The sequence below is a fragment of the Syngnathus typhle genome, linkage group LG2, assembly GCF_033458585.1.
Source record: "Syngnathus typhle isolate RoL2023-S1 ecotype Sweden linkage group LG2, RoL_Styp_1.0, whole genome shotgun sequence".
NCBI lineage: Eukaryota > Metazoa > Chordata > Actinopteri > Syngnathiformes > Syngnathidae > Syngnathus > Syngnathus typhle.
Window position 1 is genome coordinate 20,109,286 of NC_083739.1, and position 21,975 is coordinate 20,131,260.

A 21,975-nucleotide genomic window follows, 5' to 3' on the forward strand; every position below is an offset into this window, starting at 1 on the left:
CTAAATATAACAAGGAATTTTTTCCCCTCACTGATCTCCCTTTCTTTCCCCTGCTTCAGTGACTCTGTACAACTGTTCCGTGGGAAGATCTGACTGTAGTCGATGTCGTACGGCCGATCCAAAGTACGGCTGCGTCTGGTGCGGGAGTTCTTCCACCTCCCGCTGCGTCTACCATGGGTCCTGCACCGATGATGTCAAACACACTTGTCCTGCCCCTGTCATTCATTTTGTAAGGCTTGTTTTATCCTCTTTGAAAAAGAATACAAACGTCAACGACTGTTTTCAAGGCGTTTATTGCATATATAATATTAATGCGTGCAAACATGTATTTGCTACTGAATTGTTTCCACCAGAGATGAACCTGGTTGCCTCTCTTCTGGATACCCATCTTGACACATCTGAGCTATTATATTATTAAGAGGAGGCTGGTGTGTGTTGTGGTTAATGTGATCATGTGTAAATGAGAAAAGCTGTCGATACGTCTTTTCTTTTATGTTTCAGTTGGATCCTGTGTCCGGCCCTGTCGAGGGGGGAACCTTGGTGACTATTTCAGGCTCCAATCTTGGCCAGAGGGCTGAAGACATCCTCAACTCTGTCACACTTGCTGAGGTTCCCTGCAGTGTCATCCACAGCAGATATGAGATCTCCTCAAGGTGAGTAATGTATGCCAAAAGATGAACTAGGATATGCGCGTTTGCTTCTTACCCCTGTGTCGTGCAGGATAGTGTGTGAGACCACAAGCAGCAGGGGAGAGAAGAGGGGACAGGCCTCTGTCAAAGTAAGGGGAGGAGGACTTGGTGTGTCTGGCCAGACCTTCAGCTTTCAGGTAAATACAAGTTTGTGAAAATATGCTTGAAATGACTCTTTTAAGAATATTATTGTGTTGCTACATCTATGTTTTATTTCTTTAATTTTGTATTTTTTTTTTTGACAAGGTGACACTTAGCATTATATCTCGTGAGTAATCTGCTTTTCAATCAAGCAGCTCATCTTCTTAGTTGCATTAACAGGAAAAGGATGCCAGCCTCTAATTAATTAGCACAAAGTGATGAGCAAATTTATGGTTGTAGGCTGCGAAACAACCCTCCGGTGTTTCCCGCTCTCTCGTTTATCTTGACAGTAAATCACCCACATGGCTGTAAATTAGTGGAACATGCAGTTTTATTTTCTTTGTGCTTTCTTCTCATGCTGTATTTTTATTACTCATTGCCAGGATCCCATACTGAGCGGTCTCTTCCCCCAGAGAGGGCCAAAAGCAGGGGGCTCCTCTGTCACTATCAAAGGTCGCAGCCTTAAGACGGGCCACCCAAATGATGTCAGCGTCCTCATCGGAGGAATACCATGTATGGTGTAAGTGTCACACTGTCATTATTCATGCATTCTTTATTTTTGATGTGTAAAGCTTTTTGTTTGAGCGGCTGTTCAATCGCAAGCTGTCTTTGTTTAGGATAAGCATCGAGGAAGATCAGATCTGCTGTCTGACAAGAGGCAGTAACAGGACAGGCGAACATGGCATCATAGTGCGATTTGGAGGCGCTGAACGCCACCTACAGGGTTTTGTTTATCACTACACGCCCAACCCCAACATTTCCTGGGCCACACCGTCCAAAAGTTTTCTCAGGTGCTTCACAAACAAAAGACATTTAGAATGTTGTTGTTGTTTTTTTACATTAGGTAGTGCACAAAGACATGATTTGAAAAGGTCTACACTGTTGTATTAAAACTAAATTGATCATTTTATTAATTGCCATCACATTTTGAATAGTTTTTTTCATATCCAAGAAATATAATACAATGAAGCTCCATGCAAGGATTTTATGATTTTCTCAACTTTTATTGAGATGAAGCATTGAACATTTTCAAGTTTAATGATGATATATTTAAGTTCATCTTTCAAGCATTTCCCTTTTCCTTGCAGTGGAGGCAGAATCATCAGAGTGTCCGGTCAAAACCTTGATGTGGTTCAAGACCCCAAAATTCGGGTCACGCTCAGCCCGCCTGATTCTCTCCCTCCCAGGAGGAGGCGTAGCACAGGTCGGTTGAAAGACGGACAAGATAAAAAGACGCCTCTCAAGCGACGACGGAGGATCATCCCAGAGGCGGACTGCTCTCACGGTGCACTTTGCCATGTGAAGCAGGTATGTGTTAAAAATCCTTCCCTTTTCTACAAATAAATATTTATTGTATGTTGTTCCTTTATTCTCTCCAATCCATACTGCAGTACGAATCCCACTGTGCAGTGAACAGTTCCTCCCTCATCTTGTGCCCGACGCCGGCTGTAGGACCGGAAGCCAGGAGAGCTAGGGTCAAAGTTCATTTCCTGCTGGACAGTCTTCATTTTGACTTCAACACTGTGGGCAGTGAAGCGTTCAGCTATGAGCCCAACCCAAAGCTGTACATGCTGAATCGCAATGACCCCGACAAACCGTACCACCACAAACCTGGCAGCATCATCTCTGTTGAGGTGTGGAATGATGACACAATTTACAGACTGTGAATTAGTTGAGGTAGAGGTTAGCAGTGGTTAGAGTTTGGATCGCTGCCTCCAGTGTGACAATTCAGTGTTTTCCTCATGCTGTGGGTCTTTCTCCCACTTTCTAAAGTATGGATGTTAGGTTCACTGAGCATTCTAAATTGTCCACAAGTGTGAATGTGAGTGTTTGAATGTTTTGCAAATTAGTTCAAGGTGTACACTGTGTCTCAACTGAATTCAGATGGGATAGAGTCTAGAACATTCATGATTCATTCATTGTTTTGTGTTTAATTGTGTTCTATTTGACATGGAACTAACATCTTTTCAGTGGAAACCTATCATTGCCATCAAACTCTGAGCTCTTGTGTGAGTTTACATTTTCCGCAATCATTTCAACTTAGGGAGAGAATCTGGACCTGGCCATCCAAAAACATGAGGTCCAAGCTCGGATCGGGGACGGCGTATGTTCAGTGAAAACCCTGACCCATAACCATTTATACTGTGAACCGCCAGCCAAGCAGCCATCAGTACGCAGCAGCCAGAAAATGGAGGTTATGGACGGTCTGCCTGAGTTCACTGTAAGTAAACGAGTAACTCAGCTCTATCTGTCCAGACTTCCACCACGGATTTATTATGAATCTTGGAGTATATGCATCAAGCAGTATTGTGCAATCGTTATCATTTTGCTGAGCGCTTTACACAGTAGACAACGTGCCCCGTATGAATGGGCCATGAGACGTAACAGTCTTTCTGTAATTTTGTTTTCTAGGTCAAAATGGGGAACATGAATTTCTCCTTGGGTAGGGTTCAGTATGACAGCCATGCCATGTCCATATTTCCCTTGGAGGCCCAAGTGGGAGTAGGGGTGGGAGCCTCAATAGTGGTTCTCATTGTGCTCATAATCGTCCTCATTTACAGGTAAATATAAATATCCATACTATTCGGTAGGTTGCCCACCTTGAAATCCTTTTGTTTTTTCATGTAGCCCGGACTTTGCGTCATCATTATTCTATTTGTTGATTGCCAGGAAGAAGAGCAAACAGGCCATGAGGGACTATAAAAAAGTCCAGATCCAGTTGGAGAATCTGGAGACCAGTGTGCGAGACCGCTGCAAGAAGGAGTTCACAGGTACGAAGATTGACATTCTGGTATTGTTTCAAAAGCTCCCATTTTTTCACATACTTTTTCTTACTCCCATCAGACTTAATGACCGAGATGATGGACATGTCCAGTGATTTGGTGGGATCGGGGATTCCCTTCCTGGAATACAAGGCCTATGCAGAGCGCATTTTCTTCCCAGGCCACCAGGAGTCACCACTGAGACAAGATTTGGATGTCCCGGAGAGCCGGAGGCAAACTGTTGAACAAGGGCTTGTTCAACTGTCTAATCTGCTCAACAGTAAATTGTTTCTCACCAAGGTCAGCCTCAGTCCTGCATTTGTATTTTTGGTTACTTTGTTACATATAGAGCAACAACCACCACCACTTGTTATGTTGTGTAGTTAATGCAGACTTTGACTACTTCCCTTGCAGTTTATTCACACACTGGAAGCCCAGCAGACCTTTTCTCCAAGGGACCGGGCCTATGTGGCCTCTCTGTTGACTGTGGCCCTCCATGGTAAACTGGAGTACTTCACAGACATCCTGAAGACTCTACTTAATGATCTGGTGGAACAGTATGTGGCGAAAAACCCCAAGCTCATGCTTAGGAGGTTAGAAGTTTCTTCAGCATTTATGAGTGTTTATTATTGAATATTTTAGGATTATTTATGCGGTCAATTTAAAGCATTAAATCAAGTCAAGTCAAGTTTATTTGTATAGCCCTAAATCACAAGCAGTGTCAAAGGGCTTCACATAGACAAAAATTGACAATTATTCTCAAAGCATCCCCTGATCTTAAGCTCTCAAAATTAATTGGATTAACTAGAGTCAAAAATTCAAAGAATTTTCTGAGAGGAAGCACAGTTCGTTCCAACAGGTTGTGTGAAGGAGAGGTGCAACTAATGCAGGAGATTCCTGGAATTTGAATTTCTGTATTGAGTCAGCTCTATATGTATTTTATTGAAGTGTTTTTGTATTGCATTTTTGAATAATGACCTGGCCTGATTGGTTTGCTGATGTGCTTGACCTTTTTTAATTAGAATTTCATTTTTAAGAAGCACACTCCACCAATAAAAATGTGGATTCAACTGATTAGTCATGCACTACAGTTTTGTAATGTCCTAGAATTCAAATTATTTATTTGAGATCTTTATCAGATATGAGATTAAAATGTGCTGATTAATTAAATAATTACAAATCCTGTTACTAGTAATTAGATTTTTTTTTGATCACCCTAAAATACCAACTACTATTCTGCATGTATTTTTTCCTCCTAGAACTGAATCTGTGGTTGAGAAGCTCTTGACAAACTGGATGTCCATTTGCTTGTTCAACTTCTTGCGGGTATGTAGCAGGATAACAGCGTGTTAAAGCTTCACATAGAACATTTGTTTGCTTCTACTTTTGAGCACATGGAATACAGCTGTAAATTATTGTTTCTCATGATTACTGGATGGTTAGTCATGGCTCTCTTGAAGTTGGAAATACATTCCATTCAGTACAATCACTGAATGAGTCTTGAATTAATTTGGTTGCATTTTGACATTGATGACCCTCCATATTAATTCCTGGACAGGAATCAGCAGGGGAGTCGTTCTACATGCTGTTCCGGGCAATAAAGCACCAAGTGGACAAGGGACCCGTGGATGCTGTGACAGGAAAAGCCAAGTACACTTTGAATGACAACCGGCTGTTGCGAGAGGATGTCGAGTACCGCACCTTGGTCAGAGCACACACTTAAAGTATAATTAGTGTGCACTCTTCCTTTTTATAATATTTGTTCTAATCGTAAGAATTGTTGCAAATTGAGGCTCAATCCACATGTGACTATGGGTCTGTTTTGATATTTGATACTTACTTTTATGTTGACTCATCTAGTGTTGCAATTAATTCATCAAATTATCAACTCTTGAAATACCTTACTTTAACATGACAAGGCAGGGATTTCTCTTCCCTTCCTCAGAAATGCTCAAAATTCCATTCTGTCAATGCAGACCCTAAATGTTGTCATGCCAGCGGCTGCTGCCAGTGGCGGAGCGTCAACTCCCACGTTGCCCGCCAAGGTCTTGGACTGTGACACCATCTCCCAAGTCAAGGAGAAACTTTTGGACCAAACTTGGAAGGGGACATCCATCTCCCGGAGACCACATGCTGACTCCTTACACCTTGGTAAGTTCTGTGTGCATTGTTAGCAAAATAGTATACACTACACAAAAACACTTGCGGTTCCTGCCCCTATGGAAAGTGCAAATTGCTTTCATTTACACAAGTTCTCATATGAACAGCTTTATATAATATGATTACTATTTTCCATCCAGAGTGGCGCTCTGGTGTGGCAGGTCACCTAATCCTGTCAGATGAGGATCTCACATCGGTCGTGCAGGGCTTGTGGAAGCGCCTCAATACTTTACAACACTATAAGGTCAGTCTTAGCCACACGTACATGTTGTAAATGCACATCAGCCTAACATAAGCCTACTGAATACATATGGACAATACTACAAGAAACATGATGATGCTGTTTTTACCTTTTCTTATATATGCTATGTATGTACTGAAAATGGTGTGGGGATTTTTCCCCCCCTGCGGTGGTGCAGGTCCCTGATGGAGCTACTGTCGCCCTCATCCCCAGAAGCACTAAAAACCACCTCCATGACAGCCAAGATTACATGCCTGGAGAGAGTGAGTCTGTTACCACACAGAAACAGTTGTATACAAATATCCATCCACAAAGGATGCAGCTGCCTAAGAAAATAGGCTGAATAGTAAGCACAAGAGGTCGCTGTTTGACTGTATGAATAATTCATGTTAAACACTTCTGAATTATGACATTGTCACGTGATTAAATTGGCAATAGTAGTTACCTATCCACCTATAATTTTTGGATACCTTGTGACTTTTGACACATGAGTAAACTTGAATAAGGTTTTATATGTTTGCAATTAAATCTTGTAAATCACTGTACAGTAGTTGCAATTTGCTTACGCACATTTTATCTGCGTTAAACTACGTCTTTCTTTTTTTTTGTATTTAAATTTTTTTCTTTCTCTATTTATTTTTTCATTTTGTTTCGGCTCCCGTCAGAGACTCCTATGCTGGATGATGGTGAAGACGGCGGCGTTAAACTGTGGCATTTGGTAAAAGCCAGCGAGGAATCGGAGCTGCCCAAACACAGAAGGGGCAGCATGAGGGAGAAGGGCGGTGAGCGAGCCAAGGCCATCCCTGAAATTTACCTCACGCGACTCCTCTCCATGAAGGTAACTGAGTGAACCTTCACAAATGCAAAGCGCTCTAGAGTTGAATATTGAGAATTTAGTAATGGTTAGCTTAGAATTCATGTGCCGGTAAAATAAGGAGTTCAGATCAGTGATGTTTCAAGTCCACACGTGATACTTTTGTACTGTTGCTTACTGAAGTATTTGGATGGATATTCTTTTTTTCTTCTCTCATCGATTTGTCTTACTTGACTCTTTGTCAGGGCACACTGCAGAAGTTTGTGGATGATTTATTCACAGCAATTCTCAGCACCAGTCGTCCCGTCCCTTTGGCTGTCAAATACTTTTTTGACTTGTTGGATGAACAGGCCCTGCAGCACAACATCACCGACCCGGAAACTATCCATATCTGGAAAACCAACAGGTAATGGCCAGTTTAAAAGTACATATACGTACATACAATAATTTACCAAAAAGTTGAGATGTGTGTAATAATGTTGAATTACTAAATGAAACCTAAAAGTAGTTTCTTACTGGTTACACTTTACAGAACTGGTTTGTTTATTGCTCTCTTCCTTAGTTCTTTCAATACAGCTGATGCATGTGATTGTCTCACCAAACAGCTTACCGCTGCGATTTTGGATCAACATCTTAAAAAATCCGCAGTTCATCTTCAACGTGCAAACCTCAGACCACGTGGACGCTGTGCTGTTTGTCATCGCTCAGACTTTTATGGACTCCTGCACAATTGCTGACCACAAACTAGGACGGGTGAGCTCATCATAGTTCGGCAATATACAACTGCTGCAGAGCGCTTTCTAAAACCACTACACTCGTACTATGTAACTGCAATTACTGCTTATTCACCGGCCACATATTTAGGTACACCTGATGAGAGCCACCAGGCATACCTAGAACAAAAATCTGTGAATGTGCTGCTCTAATATGACATTACCTCAGCACAAAACCCATAAGTTGATAAGTCATTGAATGTTTAGTGTTGTATGTAAGAGTAAAGTCCTTTGATTATTATTCTTAGTATTATTTGAAAGGTCTGAAACCCAGCCCCGGAAGGAGACATGTATTACCTTCCTGAATGCTTATTTGAGAATGAGGACACAATTTGTCTTCAATTTGTCTTCCTTTTACAGGACTCCCCCATCAACAAGTTGCTCTATGCCAGAGACATCCCGCGCTACAAACAGATGGTTGAGAGGTAGGAAATGTTGGGCAGGCAGTCAGCCCATTGACCCGGGGCGCTCCGCAATGGAGGAGAGGGAGGCCTGGGACAATCTGTCAGGGCCAGACAGTAGGTAGACGAGGCCTGCGAGGCTTCCATGCTTGGATGCGCTCAAAGTAGACACGCCGTACTCACTGCTGTCTGCTGCATATTACACTGGTGATGGGTTGAAGCTTCATTAGACAAGAGTTTTTTTGATGTAACAAATATGTCTAGTTGTTATTTTAGCAAGGGTGGCTTCTGTCGAGAACAGTGGCATTCTCTTTGGTTTCTAAACACACATTTAAGGCACTGTAAAAATTACCGTGATATGAACTTTCATCGCATTCCTCATGATTGTCAAAATTATTTTAATTATTAAAAAAAAAACATAATATCCTTCCCACTATCAGTCACGATTGATAGTCTTTATAGAAGATACAATTGATGAAATGATTATTTCAGCACTGAACTGGCTGAAATTGTCTTTCTTCATGAATAAAAGACTTTCTTATTTTTATCATCTACCGTTTTGCTTTCTCCAGGTACTACGCCGACATCCGCCAGACTATCTCAGCAAGTGACCAGGAGATGAACTCAGCTCTGGCAGAGCTCTCCCGTGTATGTTACCTTCCATGTCTTCCCATGTTGGAAAATGTTGTCCTGGGTTAGAACCTGTGAATCATTCATAGTGGTATCCTTTTGAGAGGGATGTTGAGTTTAAAATGAATTCTGAATGCAAACCAATGCGGCTCTTTCACCCCCGTTGGTTCATCTCTGTTTTCACCCGTCTCACGCAGAACTATGCCGGTGAGGTCAACTTCCTGGTGGCTTTGCATGAGCTGTACAAGTACATCAACAAGTATTACGACCAAGTGAGTGTCACAAAATCATCCAATGTGACAATTTAATGTAGACGGTAGAGGGTACATTCATATGAGATGTGGTTATTTTACTGCATACTAAAGAATGATTAAAATCAATGAATTTGATATGCAATGACATATATGACCCTTTTTTTCAAAAATGGTATTTAAAAGCAATTTAATATTTAGCCTTAACCATACCCAGGTTAATAAGGTTTGTAATAACCCAATTTGTTTGTCAATCCGTCACGACTTCAGCGAGTTACGAGAATTCAAGCGAGTCAACCATCTGCTTTAACACAGACTACAGAGCAGCGCATCAGAGCAGTCGCCTGAAGAAGAAAACAGATGGCTAAATATCAAAGGCTATGTGAAACAGCCAAGTTATTTCAGTCGTACTAAAGCTGTGCGTGTGTCACACATTAGGGTGACAAAGTAGGGGTGAGACCCTGTTAACCTTGGGTTGGGAAGGACAATAATAAGAATTTAACATTATAGAAGCATCATCAATGCATTAAATGTAATAATGAATTTTCTTCTCAATACCCTAATGCAATTCTCTTGACAATACTGTATATTTATTTGGAATTTGACTTTTTTTTTTCCTTGTGCGATTAGATTATCTCAGCCCTTGAGGAGGACTGCACAGCCCAGAAGATGCAGCTTGGTTACAGATTGCAACAGATTGCTGCCGCCGTTGAGAACAAAGTCACAGACCTATGACCAAACAGCCAGATACGTTTTCCCCTTTACCCACAAAGACTTTGAAGGGAAATTATCCCACCTCTTGAAAAGCAGAACATTTTTTTACACAAACAAAATGTGGAGCATTTGAGAAAGGGAAACAGTACGGAAGGATGTTATCTTCCCTTGGTGGCTTTTAACAAGAAACCACACAGAACATTCCTAAAAATGTACAAAGTACATGCTTTAGTCCTCAGATGACACAGTAGATGAAGAAAAGGGCAAAAAGGTGTGAGAGTACTTGACTTGAATGCCTAGTCCAGCTGTTATAAATGTCTTAACAAAAACACATTAACCTTTGATGGAAATTGTCCTAGACAAATGTGCTTCTAGTTTCCTTCAGTTATTCTTTCAAGTCTTACTTAATTCATTGTGGACCCAATTACCACCAGTTCTTATTGGCTATACTGTGCTCTAGTTATTGTCACATTTGTTTCACAGAAAAGTTAGTTTTTACTCCAAAATAGATCCGTCCAACATGTTATCTGTATTTGGGCCTCCCCTTCTCGGAAATTGGTAATAACAAGATACATGCATCCTTAAAAAGTCACTAATCAATTCCTATTATTGGTGCCTATGAACAAGATAATTTTTTGTTTCTTTTGTTGTTAAGGAAGGCGGCTTTTTTTTTTTTTACTAACATAAGGAGTTCAAGCAAATGCCAATCGCTGTTTTTTTTTTTCATTGTGTCATTCAAACATTTGTGACTTGATTGACAGGCATGACAAAGACAGCTTTTTGGTGTTGCTGTGAGCATCCTTACATTAGCATTTAACACCTCTGTTCCAAAGTATAGGCTCACTGAGCCGTTACTGAAGCTTTGATCCACTCAGTTTTGTTCATAATTATTTTGGCCATTTATCATATCATCAAGTTCTTTGCAACATTCATCTAGGTTTTTTTCTATAAACTAAACTGGATTAAGAAAAATGTGTATATAAAACCTGTCCCCACAGAACAGCTCATTTTACATCTTATGTTAGCTCACTGAAGGTACCTTTGTTCGTCTATGAACCATGTTGCTTTTAAGTTTTTAATTTATTTTTATTTATTGAATAGCTTATGTTGGTAAATGTGGTTGAATTTTGTCACCGAGGTACCCTTCCAAGTTAATTGTATTTTATTTTTATTTTCAAAACAAAAAAGAGATATATTTTAGACATTTGTTTGTTTTAAGATGTGAGGTCTTGCTGTGATTTAAACAAAAACAGCAATTTTCACTTTATGTGGTACTGAATAATATTTCAAGTCCTGTTCATGTACATACACGTTAGTGTCGCTTGTAGCTTGAGTGCGGATGCAAAATCGCTGTTAATTGTTGTGACATTTTTTTCTGTAGTTGCACACTCTACCCAAGTAATCTTGACCTAACAATGGCTGAATGTGCTGCAATAAAGTGTTCCCGGTTCTAACAATGGTTTGAATTATTATAACTCATCAGATTAACAGTTGTTTTATGAGCAGAATAATACATAATTTTTTGGGAGGGATCTTTATACTGATTTTAAATGTAGCGACTCAAGTAAAGAATAAATTACCCAGTACATTTTTTTTTTTTTTTTTACTTACCAATAAACTCACTTTATATATTTTTGGATCAGAAAAATTAAGCTTGCATTCATTTTTAATATCAATTTCTTAGGGAAAAATTAATGGCAAGTGGTATGCCAATTTTTTGTTACAAAAATTTAGACGCTTCCACGTCTTGGTGGGATGCCAGCAAAAGAACAGGAGACAATTCAGTACAAAACCCTTCTGTCAAATCCCACAAGAAAATAACACCAACCATCCAAGGAAACAATCTTTCTGCCAGTGACATCATCAGGCTCTCGGAGCTTTCGATCTAAATGAGGGCATTCCAAGATCTGCTAAAAATAATCAGAAAACAAGGCTGAAATTACTAGTAAATCTGTTTAAGGGGGAATTTCATCTAGAGACATTTTTAACTCCAAGCAACACCACCTGCGCTTTGAACCGATGCAACCACTGTGTCACCGGCTGGGACGCTAATGCACTGACCACGGCGCTATAAGGTTAGGATGCTGTGTTGGTGATTAGCACAGTCTTGAAAGCTAGGTTGAAAACCACTAGGTAGCGCTGCGATCTACATGAGCATTAATCTGCTTGTGTTTCGGAATGTAAGACTAGAGGCGATGGAAAATGAGATTGGAAACATTGCTTGCACACACACGCATGCACGCACGCACACACACATGTTCTGAGAAGTCTCTTTAATGCAAGCCCAAACTGAGTTGTACTGGAGCCTATCCCAGTAGACTATTTATACAAGGCTGAAACTGATATTCACTGGTCGCCAGCCAATTAGATATATGTAGACCATTCACACTTTTTCCCATGATTCATTTTCATTTCCCATGAAAACCAGAAGGAATGAAAGGGAGGTCTGGGAAAAATTTAATCTATGTAAAAATGTTGACCATCCCTGATTTACAGTCACAAAACTGGAGTAGTGGAAGAAAACTTATACAGGCATTGGGAGAACTGTGACAATTTCAGAACTGTAAGGCGTATGTGCTGCAGTACATTTAAACTTAGTAAGTGATTTATTAGTGAATGACAAATTAATCCAATCACAAAAGTCCATCAGATACAGGAGGTGGATTTTGTGTCTCCAGATACATTTACATAGCACGAACTGCCATACTATAATTGGGGTGTTGGACGATGGGGATTCCGTTCTCGTGCCAGGTTTCTGCGTCTGACCCATATGACCTCCCGATCATGTTAGCGATGCACACGCAAAAAAACCAACAGCTGTAACTCCTTGAATTCTTTTCAGTCAGACTGGACTTTGAAAATAAGCAACAGATAGACAGTAACAGAGAAATACAACACTGAATGTATCCCAATAATAAATTTGGGACCAGGACCAGAAAGAGTTTCACTTTCCGTATGTGGCTCAGTGGAGTTGATGACTGTTCGTCTTTTTCACTTCTTGAACCGCTGTTGTTTCTGCAGGTCGGACAGGATGGAGAGGAGTCGCCGTTCACGCTACACCGCCCCTCTTCAACGTCACGCGTGAGTTGCAAGCGTTTTGTTGAGACTGATTTAAAAAGTGAACTGCAGCAAACAGCATACTGCGGTAGTCGAATTTTATGAAATTCAGAACTACACAGAGAAAGAATCCCATTATTATTTTAGACGAGTTTCAGACCCGATAGGAAGACCTGGATTTTTTATTTTTGATCAACATGAGGTGCTGTCTAAATCCAGTTTTGGGTGTGCTTTTTCTGGCTGATTATTCTCTTGTAGCCAAAGTTACAGCAGGTAGTTTTTGGCTACAAGGTGCTACCAATTCATTAACATCTGAACTGTAAATAGTCTGCTTTTAGAGATGCAAGTCTGTTTGAACTTTGTTACAAGTAGCAACGTGAGCCCAGTCCTAAATAGGTGACACATCAGCACAATCAGCAATGATGTGTTTGCATTTGTAGCTCTGTCAATCTGCAGGATCAGAAAAAAAGGACACAAAGTGTCCGTAGAGTGTTGTCTGATAACTAACTCTGATCCAGGCTGCTTTGGATAGCGGAGTTGTAAATGAGACTTTTGGCCTCAATTTTCTCAAGTTCTAAGTGAATAACACAGGCATCTTAATAAATAAAAAAATCAGGCATATACAATCGGTATTTGTAAAGTTGCAGCTCTAAAACAGAGTTGTTTGGCCTTGATGGAGGTATGCTATGTATGAACGGAGTTGTTTTCTTCACATTCTTGTGTGTGTGTGTGTGTGTGTGTGTGTGGGCGCGTGTGTGTGCGTGTGCGTGCGTGGATGTGTGCGTGTGCGTGTGTGTGTGTGTGCGTGTGTTTTTGTGTGTGCATTTATGTCTCAGGAGTAAATCTAGGTTATCGCTTAGTTCCGACGCCCTGGGATCCCTCAAGCAGCTGGAGCTCAAGGACGCTGAGAACCCAAGAGAATACTGTTATGGTATGAGGACATTTCTTAACTTCCACCATTATACACATACGCTAATATAATAATGTGTGTAATTGGAGGACACCACAGAGGAAGCCACTGTTGTCCAAAAAAAATCATTTCCAAGTTTATCGTTGTGCTGATCTGATCTTCGACAAAACTCCAGTTTCTGTTTGATGTAGTATTAGTGTCCGTCTCTAATACCATAATAGCTGTTGTCAGGATCTTTACACTATGATTGATTGTTTATTAATATGACCGGCCTCTCACTCAAAATCCGCTGGGGCTAAGCTCTAGCTCAACCCTGACCTATAAATGAGGACAAGCTAAATAGAAAATTGATGGATGACTTATTACATAATACAGTATTATATATATACAGTATGGTAAGACATGAGATGCAATACCAGAAATAGCTTGAAGATAATGTTCTATGAGGAATATCAGTTTTCCCTGTCTTATTTCCTCAGGTGGGTATCACCATGTGCAGATTGGCGACACGTTCAACAGAAGATACAAGGTGCTCTCCAAGCTCGGCTGGGGATACTTCGCCACAGTGTGGTTCTGCGTGGACCTTAGGTAGATCCAAACTTGTACTGATTAGTTTAACATGATATGACACGATATACGTATATTTAAATGTTTACTTCAGATACCTACAATAATATGCATTACTTCATTTTGAGCAATTTACAAATCACGCATAGATATGAAATGATCCACTCTTGTTCATGCATCATGTCCCGCATAAATCATTTAATAATGTATAAAAAAAAAGTTAAAAAAAATAATGTGCATTAAGAGGATTAGGTAAGTATTTTTTACAGGATTTCTTAAGAACAGTTACTGACTACTCGTACTGTACTCGTTGGACAGTACGATATCATACGACCATCAGCAATTAAACAGACTTCCATTAACTAAAGTTTAAGGAAAAAAAGAGGATAGGGCCATAAATCTTGGGTATTAACTGCAGTTAAAGTCTACATGAATCGAATTTAGATTTCAAGATGTACAAAAGTGTTTGCACTACATTTCCTTACCTTTTGTGCATACAGGCATACGTTATCTCCAAAAACCATGGAGCCTTTAATTTAAGCATATCTCTTATAAAAACTACTGCTACTAGTGATGACAGTCATCTTTTATGCTGTTTTCAGTTTGGGTCGGCATGTTGCAGTGAAAATTCTGAAGAGCGGAGCTGCTTTCGCTCAAGCAGGACAGGATGAACTTACTCTCCTACGATGTGTCAGTCCAACTGTTTTCCTACAACTTTTCCATTGCCTCTTAATTGTATAATTTGATTCCTCCCACTCTCTTATTCCTCGCCACATTGTCTTCTTTGTAGACCGCTGGTCCCACTAGCCAACATCCACACAGTCAAAGGATTGTCCGTCTTCTGGATGAGTTCAAGCTGGCTGGAGACAATGGCGTTCGTATCCTCACTCATACCAGCTTGATCCATTTGTTGAAATTGCTAAACACGACCCTTCTTCCGATCAGTTAGAAATGAGATGAGATATGTGAGGCACATCATTGTCAATCAACAGTAGAACACTACACTTATACAACCAAGTATAACAGTTAAGAATGTTAGAAGGTTAGTTAAAAAAACTTTGAGTTTCACCTAATAAGAGATTGTTTCTATTTCCAGTTGAAACTCCTTCCTAATCTGAATAAAGTGCTGGTAAAGGTGCATTTTACTTTGAAGAACAGATGTTGATGATAGTTGTTTCATATCAGAGGTTTTACTGCACTTCTGGTCATTGAGCTGACCTTAATAAGAGCTGTTGGACACGTGTCTTGTAATGGAGGCGCTCGGACCAGACCTGAGGAGCTTGCAGATGCGCTCTGGGAACACCCGACTGTTGCAGCCATATGTCAAACAGATAGTCACCCAGGTACATTTTTAAAAAAGGTTTTCGTATTATTTGATACATTTTTCCTATTGATACGCAAACAATGTATGTATGTTAAAAAAAGGGTGACACTACTTTGCGTATTTTCACATATCGTGGGTGGTCTTGGAACCAATTATCCGCGATAAATGAGGGATTACTATATATTGTTATTATTATAGTAAATAATAATAATCTTATCTTATTTTATGTTACCTTTAGGTTCTGCAAGGTTTGGATTACCTTCACACTCAGTGTAAAATCATCCACACAGACATCAAGCCAGAGAACATCCTGCTGTGTCCAAAAGAGACTGGACCAGTATTTAACAGCACTGTGTCCAGTGGACTAAAAGGAAATGAGGCTGACACCACAGGCACTGTTTGTTTATTTTCTTGCTTGCGTCAATGTGTTTGTCGTTAATATATACTATTCATTCATTTATCCATTCATTCATGGACTGACTGGGAGTATGAATGTAAACTGAGAAGCTAAAAATGAATTACCGCAAAGGTTCTCTGTTTGAATTTCATTATTTAATATATTTAGATTAAATCAATCCTTATTTTCCCTGTCATTTTCTTCTAGGAAAACAGGACCTGATTCCCGGTGTGTTTCATGATGCCACAGTGAAAATTGCTGACCTAGGCAGTTCATGCTGGGTGGTCAGTCACTACTATTGCTTTGATTCGCTCGAATTTAATTTCATTTCATTTAAATCTCTAAGGAATTGTCTATAAGAAAAAGGGGAAGGGAAAAAAGAGATGGGAAAATGTAGAGTATCTGTACCATACATAAATATCCTGCGCCGAATCAAGAAAAATTGATGACGATTGGGGAAAAAAACGAGTATCCATTGATTCAGAGTAGAGAGAAGGTGGACTTTAACAAAAGAATGAAATGTGAAGTGGTGAGTGGATCAGTCGAAAACTCCCACCATGATGACAGAAGAGCCTCTTTAGTGTGAGTTTACCAGAGGTTCATTAGCATACTGCGATATTAATAAGATTATCCATGTAATGCGGTTTTTAATTAAAGTAGAAGTAAGAAACAATTGTATACAGTATTTTTGCTCGAGGGTCCCTGCTACTATTGTAAATTTAACGCTCTGGTGAATCCAAATGGATATTGGTAAACATAATTTAAGACTTAAGAGGTTTTATATGATTTCTGACTTCCTAGTACATAATATGTTCATGATTATTATTTTTTTTACCCTTTGTTTCTTTGAGCAGTACAAACATTTCTGTGAGGAGATCCAGACTCGTCAGTATCGCTCACTGGAGGTCTTACTGGGCTCTGACTATGGCCCACCAGCAGACATCTGGAGCGTCGCCTGCATAGTGAGGAACCAATTTAGATTTTTTTTTTTGTCACTAAGTGAAATTTCCAAATCAGATGTTATTATTTATTTTTTTACCTTATTATTTGTATTCCTCGTGTACACTCCTTTTTGTTATGAAGTTAGCTTATGAAGCCAGTTACACTAGTGGTTAAAAAATAGGGTAATAAATAATGCTTTGTAGTTTAGGTTTGGTCCACCAATCATGGTGGATGCCTCATTCTTTCTGTTGAGGAAGAGCGCTGCAGGTTATTTTGAATGAATGCTCACTAGATTCACACTATTTCTGATGCAATCTCTCTCTTCATTTTCTTAGGCCTTTGAGTTACTCACAGGAGACGCTCTGTTTGAACCCAAAGCAGGCGCCTCCTTCTCTCTAGAGGAAGGTAGGTGTCCATTACAGTTAATTAGTGCGATGAGATTAAATGAGATTATGGGGCGCATCGGCCATATAACGCAATCTGTATATGCTCAGATCACATAGCCCAGATCATGGAGCTGCTCGGTAAAATCCCACCAGCCGTCGCTATGTCTGGGAAATACTCTGCAGACTACTTCAACCACAGAGGTAAGATCAAGTGCATTTGTTTCTGTGACATTTAATCTTGCATTGTAATTGTGAACTTTTATTTGAAGTCCTTTTCATTTAAGGATTTTATGACATCATTTCTCAGGTAGGGGAGCGCAATGACGAGGGGTAATTTGCATAATCTTCCTGGAGTACTCCAGTATCTCCAGCATCTGCTTTTCAAAAACATGCATTTGAGGTTACATGTGATTGTGTGCGAGGTAAATGGTTGATTGGAATTTCCATGCATATCGTCCCTTTTCTGTACAGTTTCATTTCAGTGCAGTTTCCAATTCAGGCTCATGGGTCACTGGAGCCTGTCTCAGTTGACTACTAAGGCACCCAACACTACACCCTGGATTGGTCGCCAGTCAATCACAATGCATATACTGCATTACACAATCAAAGTTATCAACACTACTTGGCTTCTAATTTGCAAATATTTCAATGAGGAGGCTTGTTGCTTTTTGGTCGATGGGCCGCTAATTTTTGAAGGAACTACTGAACTACCGTGACCCACCTTGTGTCCTTTACAATTAAATGTGTGCAATCAAAATAGATGGAAGAATAGCAATAACACAGTATCATTAGTGTCAATGTTTGTCATTACCTAGGCAACTTGCGACGTGTTGGACCATTGAGGATCTGGAGTTTGTATGACGTTCTGGTGGAGAAATACCACTTCCTCTTGGACGAGGCCACCACTTTTTCTGACTTCTTACTTGACATGTTGGATTATTACCCAAAGAGGAGGGCCACTGCAGCACAGTGCCTCCTTCACCCTTGGCTGAACTCCTGATGTAACTGGCTGGAAAGACCAGCCCTTCCACAAGCTCTCACAGACTTGATGGCAGATTCGTAATGGTGATGTTAGGCCAATGTCAGATTTAGCACATTTCTTCGCCATTGCAAACTCGACCCACACTAATAATCTGATCTCATCCATCCATCCATCCATCCATCCATCCATCCATCCATCCATCCATCCATCCATCCATCCAGTTTCATCACCAGTTAACAAACCTCCTTGATTTAATATGATTTTATATATGTTTTTGAAACAACCTCCCAAAATGTTGATCGTGATTATCATATAAATGTACATTGTTTTTCCACTATTCTCTGTTGTGGCAGTGAGTATTTTAAATGGAAAAAGGTTTCTAGGCCAGGAGGTGAGATGTGGCCATGTCACGGAGGAAGCTCACCGAGAACCAGCCGCCATGAATACGACTACTTATATAACAAAGTAGAATCAATTCATATAACCTGAAGTGAATGATGTAGGCTACTCACGCAAAGCAGTAGGAGCCAAAGTTGTGGCAATAACACGGCCTCGTCTGTCACAGCCTCTTCTGAACAAATCCCCTTGTAGTACCTACTTGTCCTTAAATGAACACAGACGTGAGAACCAAACAAAGTACCAATGAAATGGGGTAATCTAGTATAGTTTGAGTTTATGGGTCAAAAACCAGTAGAATATTTTCTTACAAACAAAAAGTCCTACAGCCTGCAACTCGACCTTCGAGCTTGATCCACAGGAGTGTTTTAATTTGCTTGATCAGATATTTTTCTCTCTCAAAATTTACAATTTTGTTGACTGGTGAGATTACATTTTCAGACTCATAAGAAACTACTACCTTCATCTAAAAAAAAACGTTATGACTTCATTTACTTAAGTTTTCAGTTTTCAACCTTATTCACATCAAAGTTTCATCAAAGTTTACTATATTTTCACAAGGAATAATCTGTTTGTTTTTGTATCGCATACCACCCTACTATGTTCTCCTTTCCAAAGTTGCATCTATGTTCCGGTTGTTCACACAGCATTATTATTTATTTGTTTGTTTATGAATACTCCAAGGACAAAAATGTCCTTCCCTGGTCACCTTTCCAGCCTTGTACCCGCCTGAAAATGTAAGTGTGATTTTATTCTGAAATTCACCTGCTTTAATCTCATGCGACTGTCAACTCCAGTAAATTCCTTGTGATGGGCCGGTTGACACTGGATGGCATTTATAGTCTCACATCACTTCTAAGAAAGGCAGAAAGAACGAGCGACAGAAAGAGCAAGAAAAAAAAACATTTCTGAGGTGTTTTCATTACAGGGCACACATTTTCACAATTTTTTTTTCGAATGAGCAAATGCTCATGAGCAAGCAAATAAAATATCAATTTCGCCCAAGATGCCCCTATTGATACATCATATCATATCATATCATATCATATCATATCATATCATATAATAATCATATATTATATTATATTATATTATATTATATTATATTATATTATATTATATTATATTATATTATATTATATTATATTATATTATATTATATTATATTATATTATATTATATTATATTATATTATATTATATTATATTATATTATATTATATTATATTATATTATGTCATATCATATTGATACGTTGGCGACCTTTTGGACTTAATGGGAGAAATGTTTTTCAATCTTTGTTTTTCTATCGTGCTTGTCATCATTAAAATGGTGGGTGAGCTGGAGCTAATAAAGAGTCTGGTGGTTTATTATGCTTACATTTGAGTGATGCATTTAATTGCCATAGATCATCATAAGTACAAACGTGGAATAGATTGCACGCACATACATTCACCAACATGGCTGAATTAAATATACAATTTAATGTCGCTACTTGCTGATATTTAACCAAGTGTGGTGGTTCCGAGAGTGAGACCACACAGGAAAGAGCCACTGATGATTAACAGACGTATAACTGGACAAGATTCACAGGATTCACACAGTCGCTGGCGCTCTTAGCCTATGCCACCCTCTCACTATGTGTGTGCGTGTGTGTGTGTGCGTGCGCATGTCTGTGTGTTGAGATATTTTGGGTTTTGTGACTCACCCACAGAACTGGATGCTCTGCTGCGGATGTAAATGACAGTCTCTTGTTTGAATCCACCTCGATTTGCTGCATGAAGATGAAAATACACCTGCCATGACCTTAATATTGTTCTTGACGCAGGATTGACTTGGGCTATCAAAAGCAATCCACTACAAAGCGCTAAATTACCAAAAAGTTTGCTTTTAGAAAATAATAATCTTCTGTTTTTACAATGTAGCATTATACATATATTCCTAAAACCAACAATATACTTGTAAGAACCACTGGGGATGTTATGTTTATTCCTAATGTGATCGAGAGTTGTCAATTTCTTCTATAAATATATACTATATTTTTGCCTTTAACGCTTTTACTCATTGACTTCACATATGAAACATTAAAACAATTACAAATGACAATATGAGATAGGCAGATAGAGGAGAGGGACACCATTTAGTAAGACACTCCTTTAAATATTATACTTGGAAATTTCAAATATTTATGAACAAAAAAATTGATATTATTTCTTAACTTCAGTAAGAAATTGTAATTTCCAGGACTTCTTGTGAAATTCATTTCAAAAATCATTTAATTGTGGTCATCAATGTGTTTGCTTGATTTTGTACATTATAGGCTAACAAATGTTAAGCCTGCCTTTTACTTCTGTGATTGACCAAAATGCCCAGTAAAAGGGCTGCATCGCAGCCTTACACAAAGGAAGCAGTTGTTTTGAATGTAAAATATTTTTTATTTGACCCTCTCAAAATGTGTTTGAGTAACAGAAATTGTCATAGTGAGTTGTAATACTATTCACATCTAGGAATTAATTAGACAATATAACTTCAAAATCAAAATCAGCATAAACCATGAAAAGCAACAAAACCAATTTCAGACTTTTTTGACGATAAAGTAAATTCTCAAATTGATTTCTTTCTCTCTCTCTCTCTCTTCCTCTCCCTCTTTGTCTCTCTCTCTTTGTCTTTCAAAAATGGCATTTTAGGGGTGTTAAAAGTCCATCGGGAACTCAGCAAAATTAATTGAGAAAATGATCTTGTTGTGACACAACGACAACCATCATAGGAAAATACAACAAATGGAAACCTTAACCTAAAGCTAAAGATAGAGCAACACATTAATCAAACAAACTTGCTGACAAATATGCTCATAGAATCATTTAGTAACACAGCATTTGTTTTAGAAAAAACAAAACTAAATATTTTTTTCTTCTCCTCGTGTAATACGTGATATTTTGGCAACATTTCAAGAATGAACACAAAAGTCAACAGAAATCAGAACATAAATCACCGGACGTTAGTCATCATTGCCCCGTACCTCACCCACCCCCTCCCAAAAAGATGTCTTTATACATGGTATTGCATGACAAAACAGTTCAATGACATTTACATGGTCAGCAAATATTTGGGGGTATCAGAAAATGCTTTTCCCCCTTTGACGCATCTTTCTGTCTTTGAATCTAAGATGGAGTTATTTAATTCAAAGTAGACAAACTTTTGCCCCCAAATTAAAGTAAATAATCAGGTGGGAGATCTTTGCTTGACTCCAAACTGAATGGACCCCAATTTCTGAGTCAGATCCACCTTGCGACAAATGGGCGCTCAGTCGGAGTGTCTTGGTCTTTTAGTAGAAAAAAAAACTACAGTGTCACTACTTGTTTTGCTGGTTCTGCACCACATCTGGATCAAGAGTTCTTAGAGGCACCTGGAGTAGTAGAAAGATGTGCTCATCAGGGTT

At 39.2% G+C, this 21,975-nt stretch overlaps 2 protein-coding genes across 3 annotated transcripts in view; both read left to right on the top strand.

Annotated features, from left to right (window-relative positions):
• plxnb1a (plexin b1a) overlaps positions 1-11,033 on the top strand; it is a 36,568-nt gene extending 25,535 nt beyond the window's left edge. For both annotated transcript variants that reach the window (XM_061272378.1, XM_061272379.1), the window contains 24 exons: positions 60-229; positions 502-653; positions 721-826; positions 1,214-1,350; positions 1,448-1,621; positions 1,919-2,138; positions 2,222-2,464; positions 2,875-3,051; positions 3,243-3,391; positions 3,501-3,601; positions 3,675-3,892; positions 4,007-4,185; positions 4,852-4,918; positions 5,151-5,297; positions 5,569-5,743; positions 5,893-5,996; positions 6,172-6,256; positions 6,659-6,831; positions 7,053-7,213; positions 7,413-7,560; positions 7,941-8,005; positions 8,554-8,629; positions 8,809-8,883; positions 9,493-11,033. In XM_061272378.1, coding sequence (XP_061128362.1) covers positions 60-229; positions 502-653; positions 721-826; positions 1,214-1,350; positions 1,448-1,621; positions 1,919-2,138; positions 2,222-2,464; positions 2,875-3,051; positions 3,243-3,391; positions 3,501-3,601; positions 3,675-3,892; positions 4,007-4,185; positions 4,852-4,918; positions 5,151-5,297; positions 5,569-5,743; positions 5,893-5,996; positions 6,172-6,256; positions 6,659-6,831; positions 7,053-7,213; positions 7,413-7,560; positions 7,941-8,005; positions 8,554-8,629; positions 8,809-8,883; positions 9,493-9,597 — 3,407 coding nt within the window. In that variant the 3' untranslated portion in view covers positions 9,598-11,033. The remainder of the gene's footprint in view (positions 1-59; positions 230-501; positions 654-720; positions 827-1,213; positions 1,351-1,447; positions 1,622-1,918; positions 2,139-2,221; positions 2,465-2,874; positions 3,052-3,242; positions 3,392-3,500; positions 3,602-3,674; positions 3,893-4,006; positions 4,186-4,851; positions 4,919-5,150; positions 5,298-5,568; positions 5,744-5,892; positions 5,997-6,171; positions 6,257-6,658; positions 6,832-7,052; positions 7,214-7,412; positions 7,561-7,940; positions 8,006-8,553; positions 8,630-8,808; positions 8,884-9,492) is intronic.
• A 1,375-nt stretch (positions 11,034-12,408) lies between these two features.
• si:ch211-220i18.4 (SRSF protein kinase 3) lies at positions 12,409-19,561 on the top strand. The gene is made up of 12 exons (XM_061272141.1): positions 12,409-12,657; positions 13,470-13,564; positions 14,023-14,131; positions 14,713-14,800; positions 14,901-14,988; positions 15,338-15,453; positions 15,673-15,826; positions 16,039-16,115; positions 16,686-16,793; positions 17,109-17,178; positions 17,268-17,360; positions 17,975-19,561. The coding sequence occupies exons 1-12, from the start codon at positions 12,551-12,553 to the stop codon at positions 18,157-18,159; spliced, it is 1,290 nt and encodes a 429-aa protein (XP_061128125.1). The 5' UTR covers positions 12,409-12,550; the 3' UTR covers positions 18,160-19,561.
• The last annotated feature ends 2,414 nt before the right edge of the window (positions 19,562-21,975 follow it).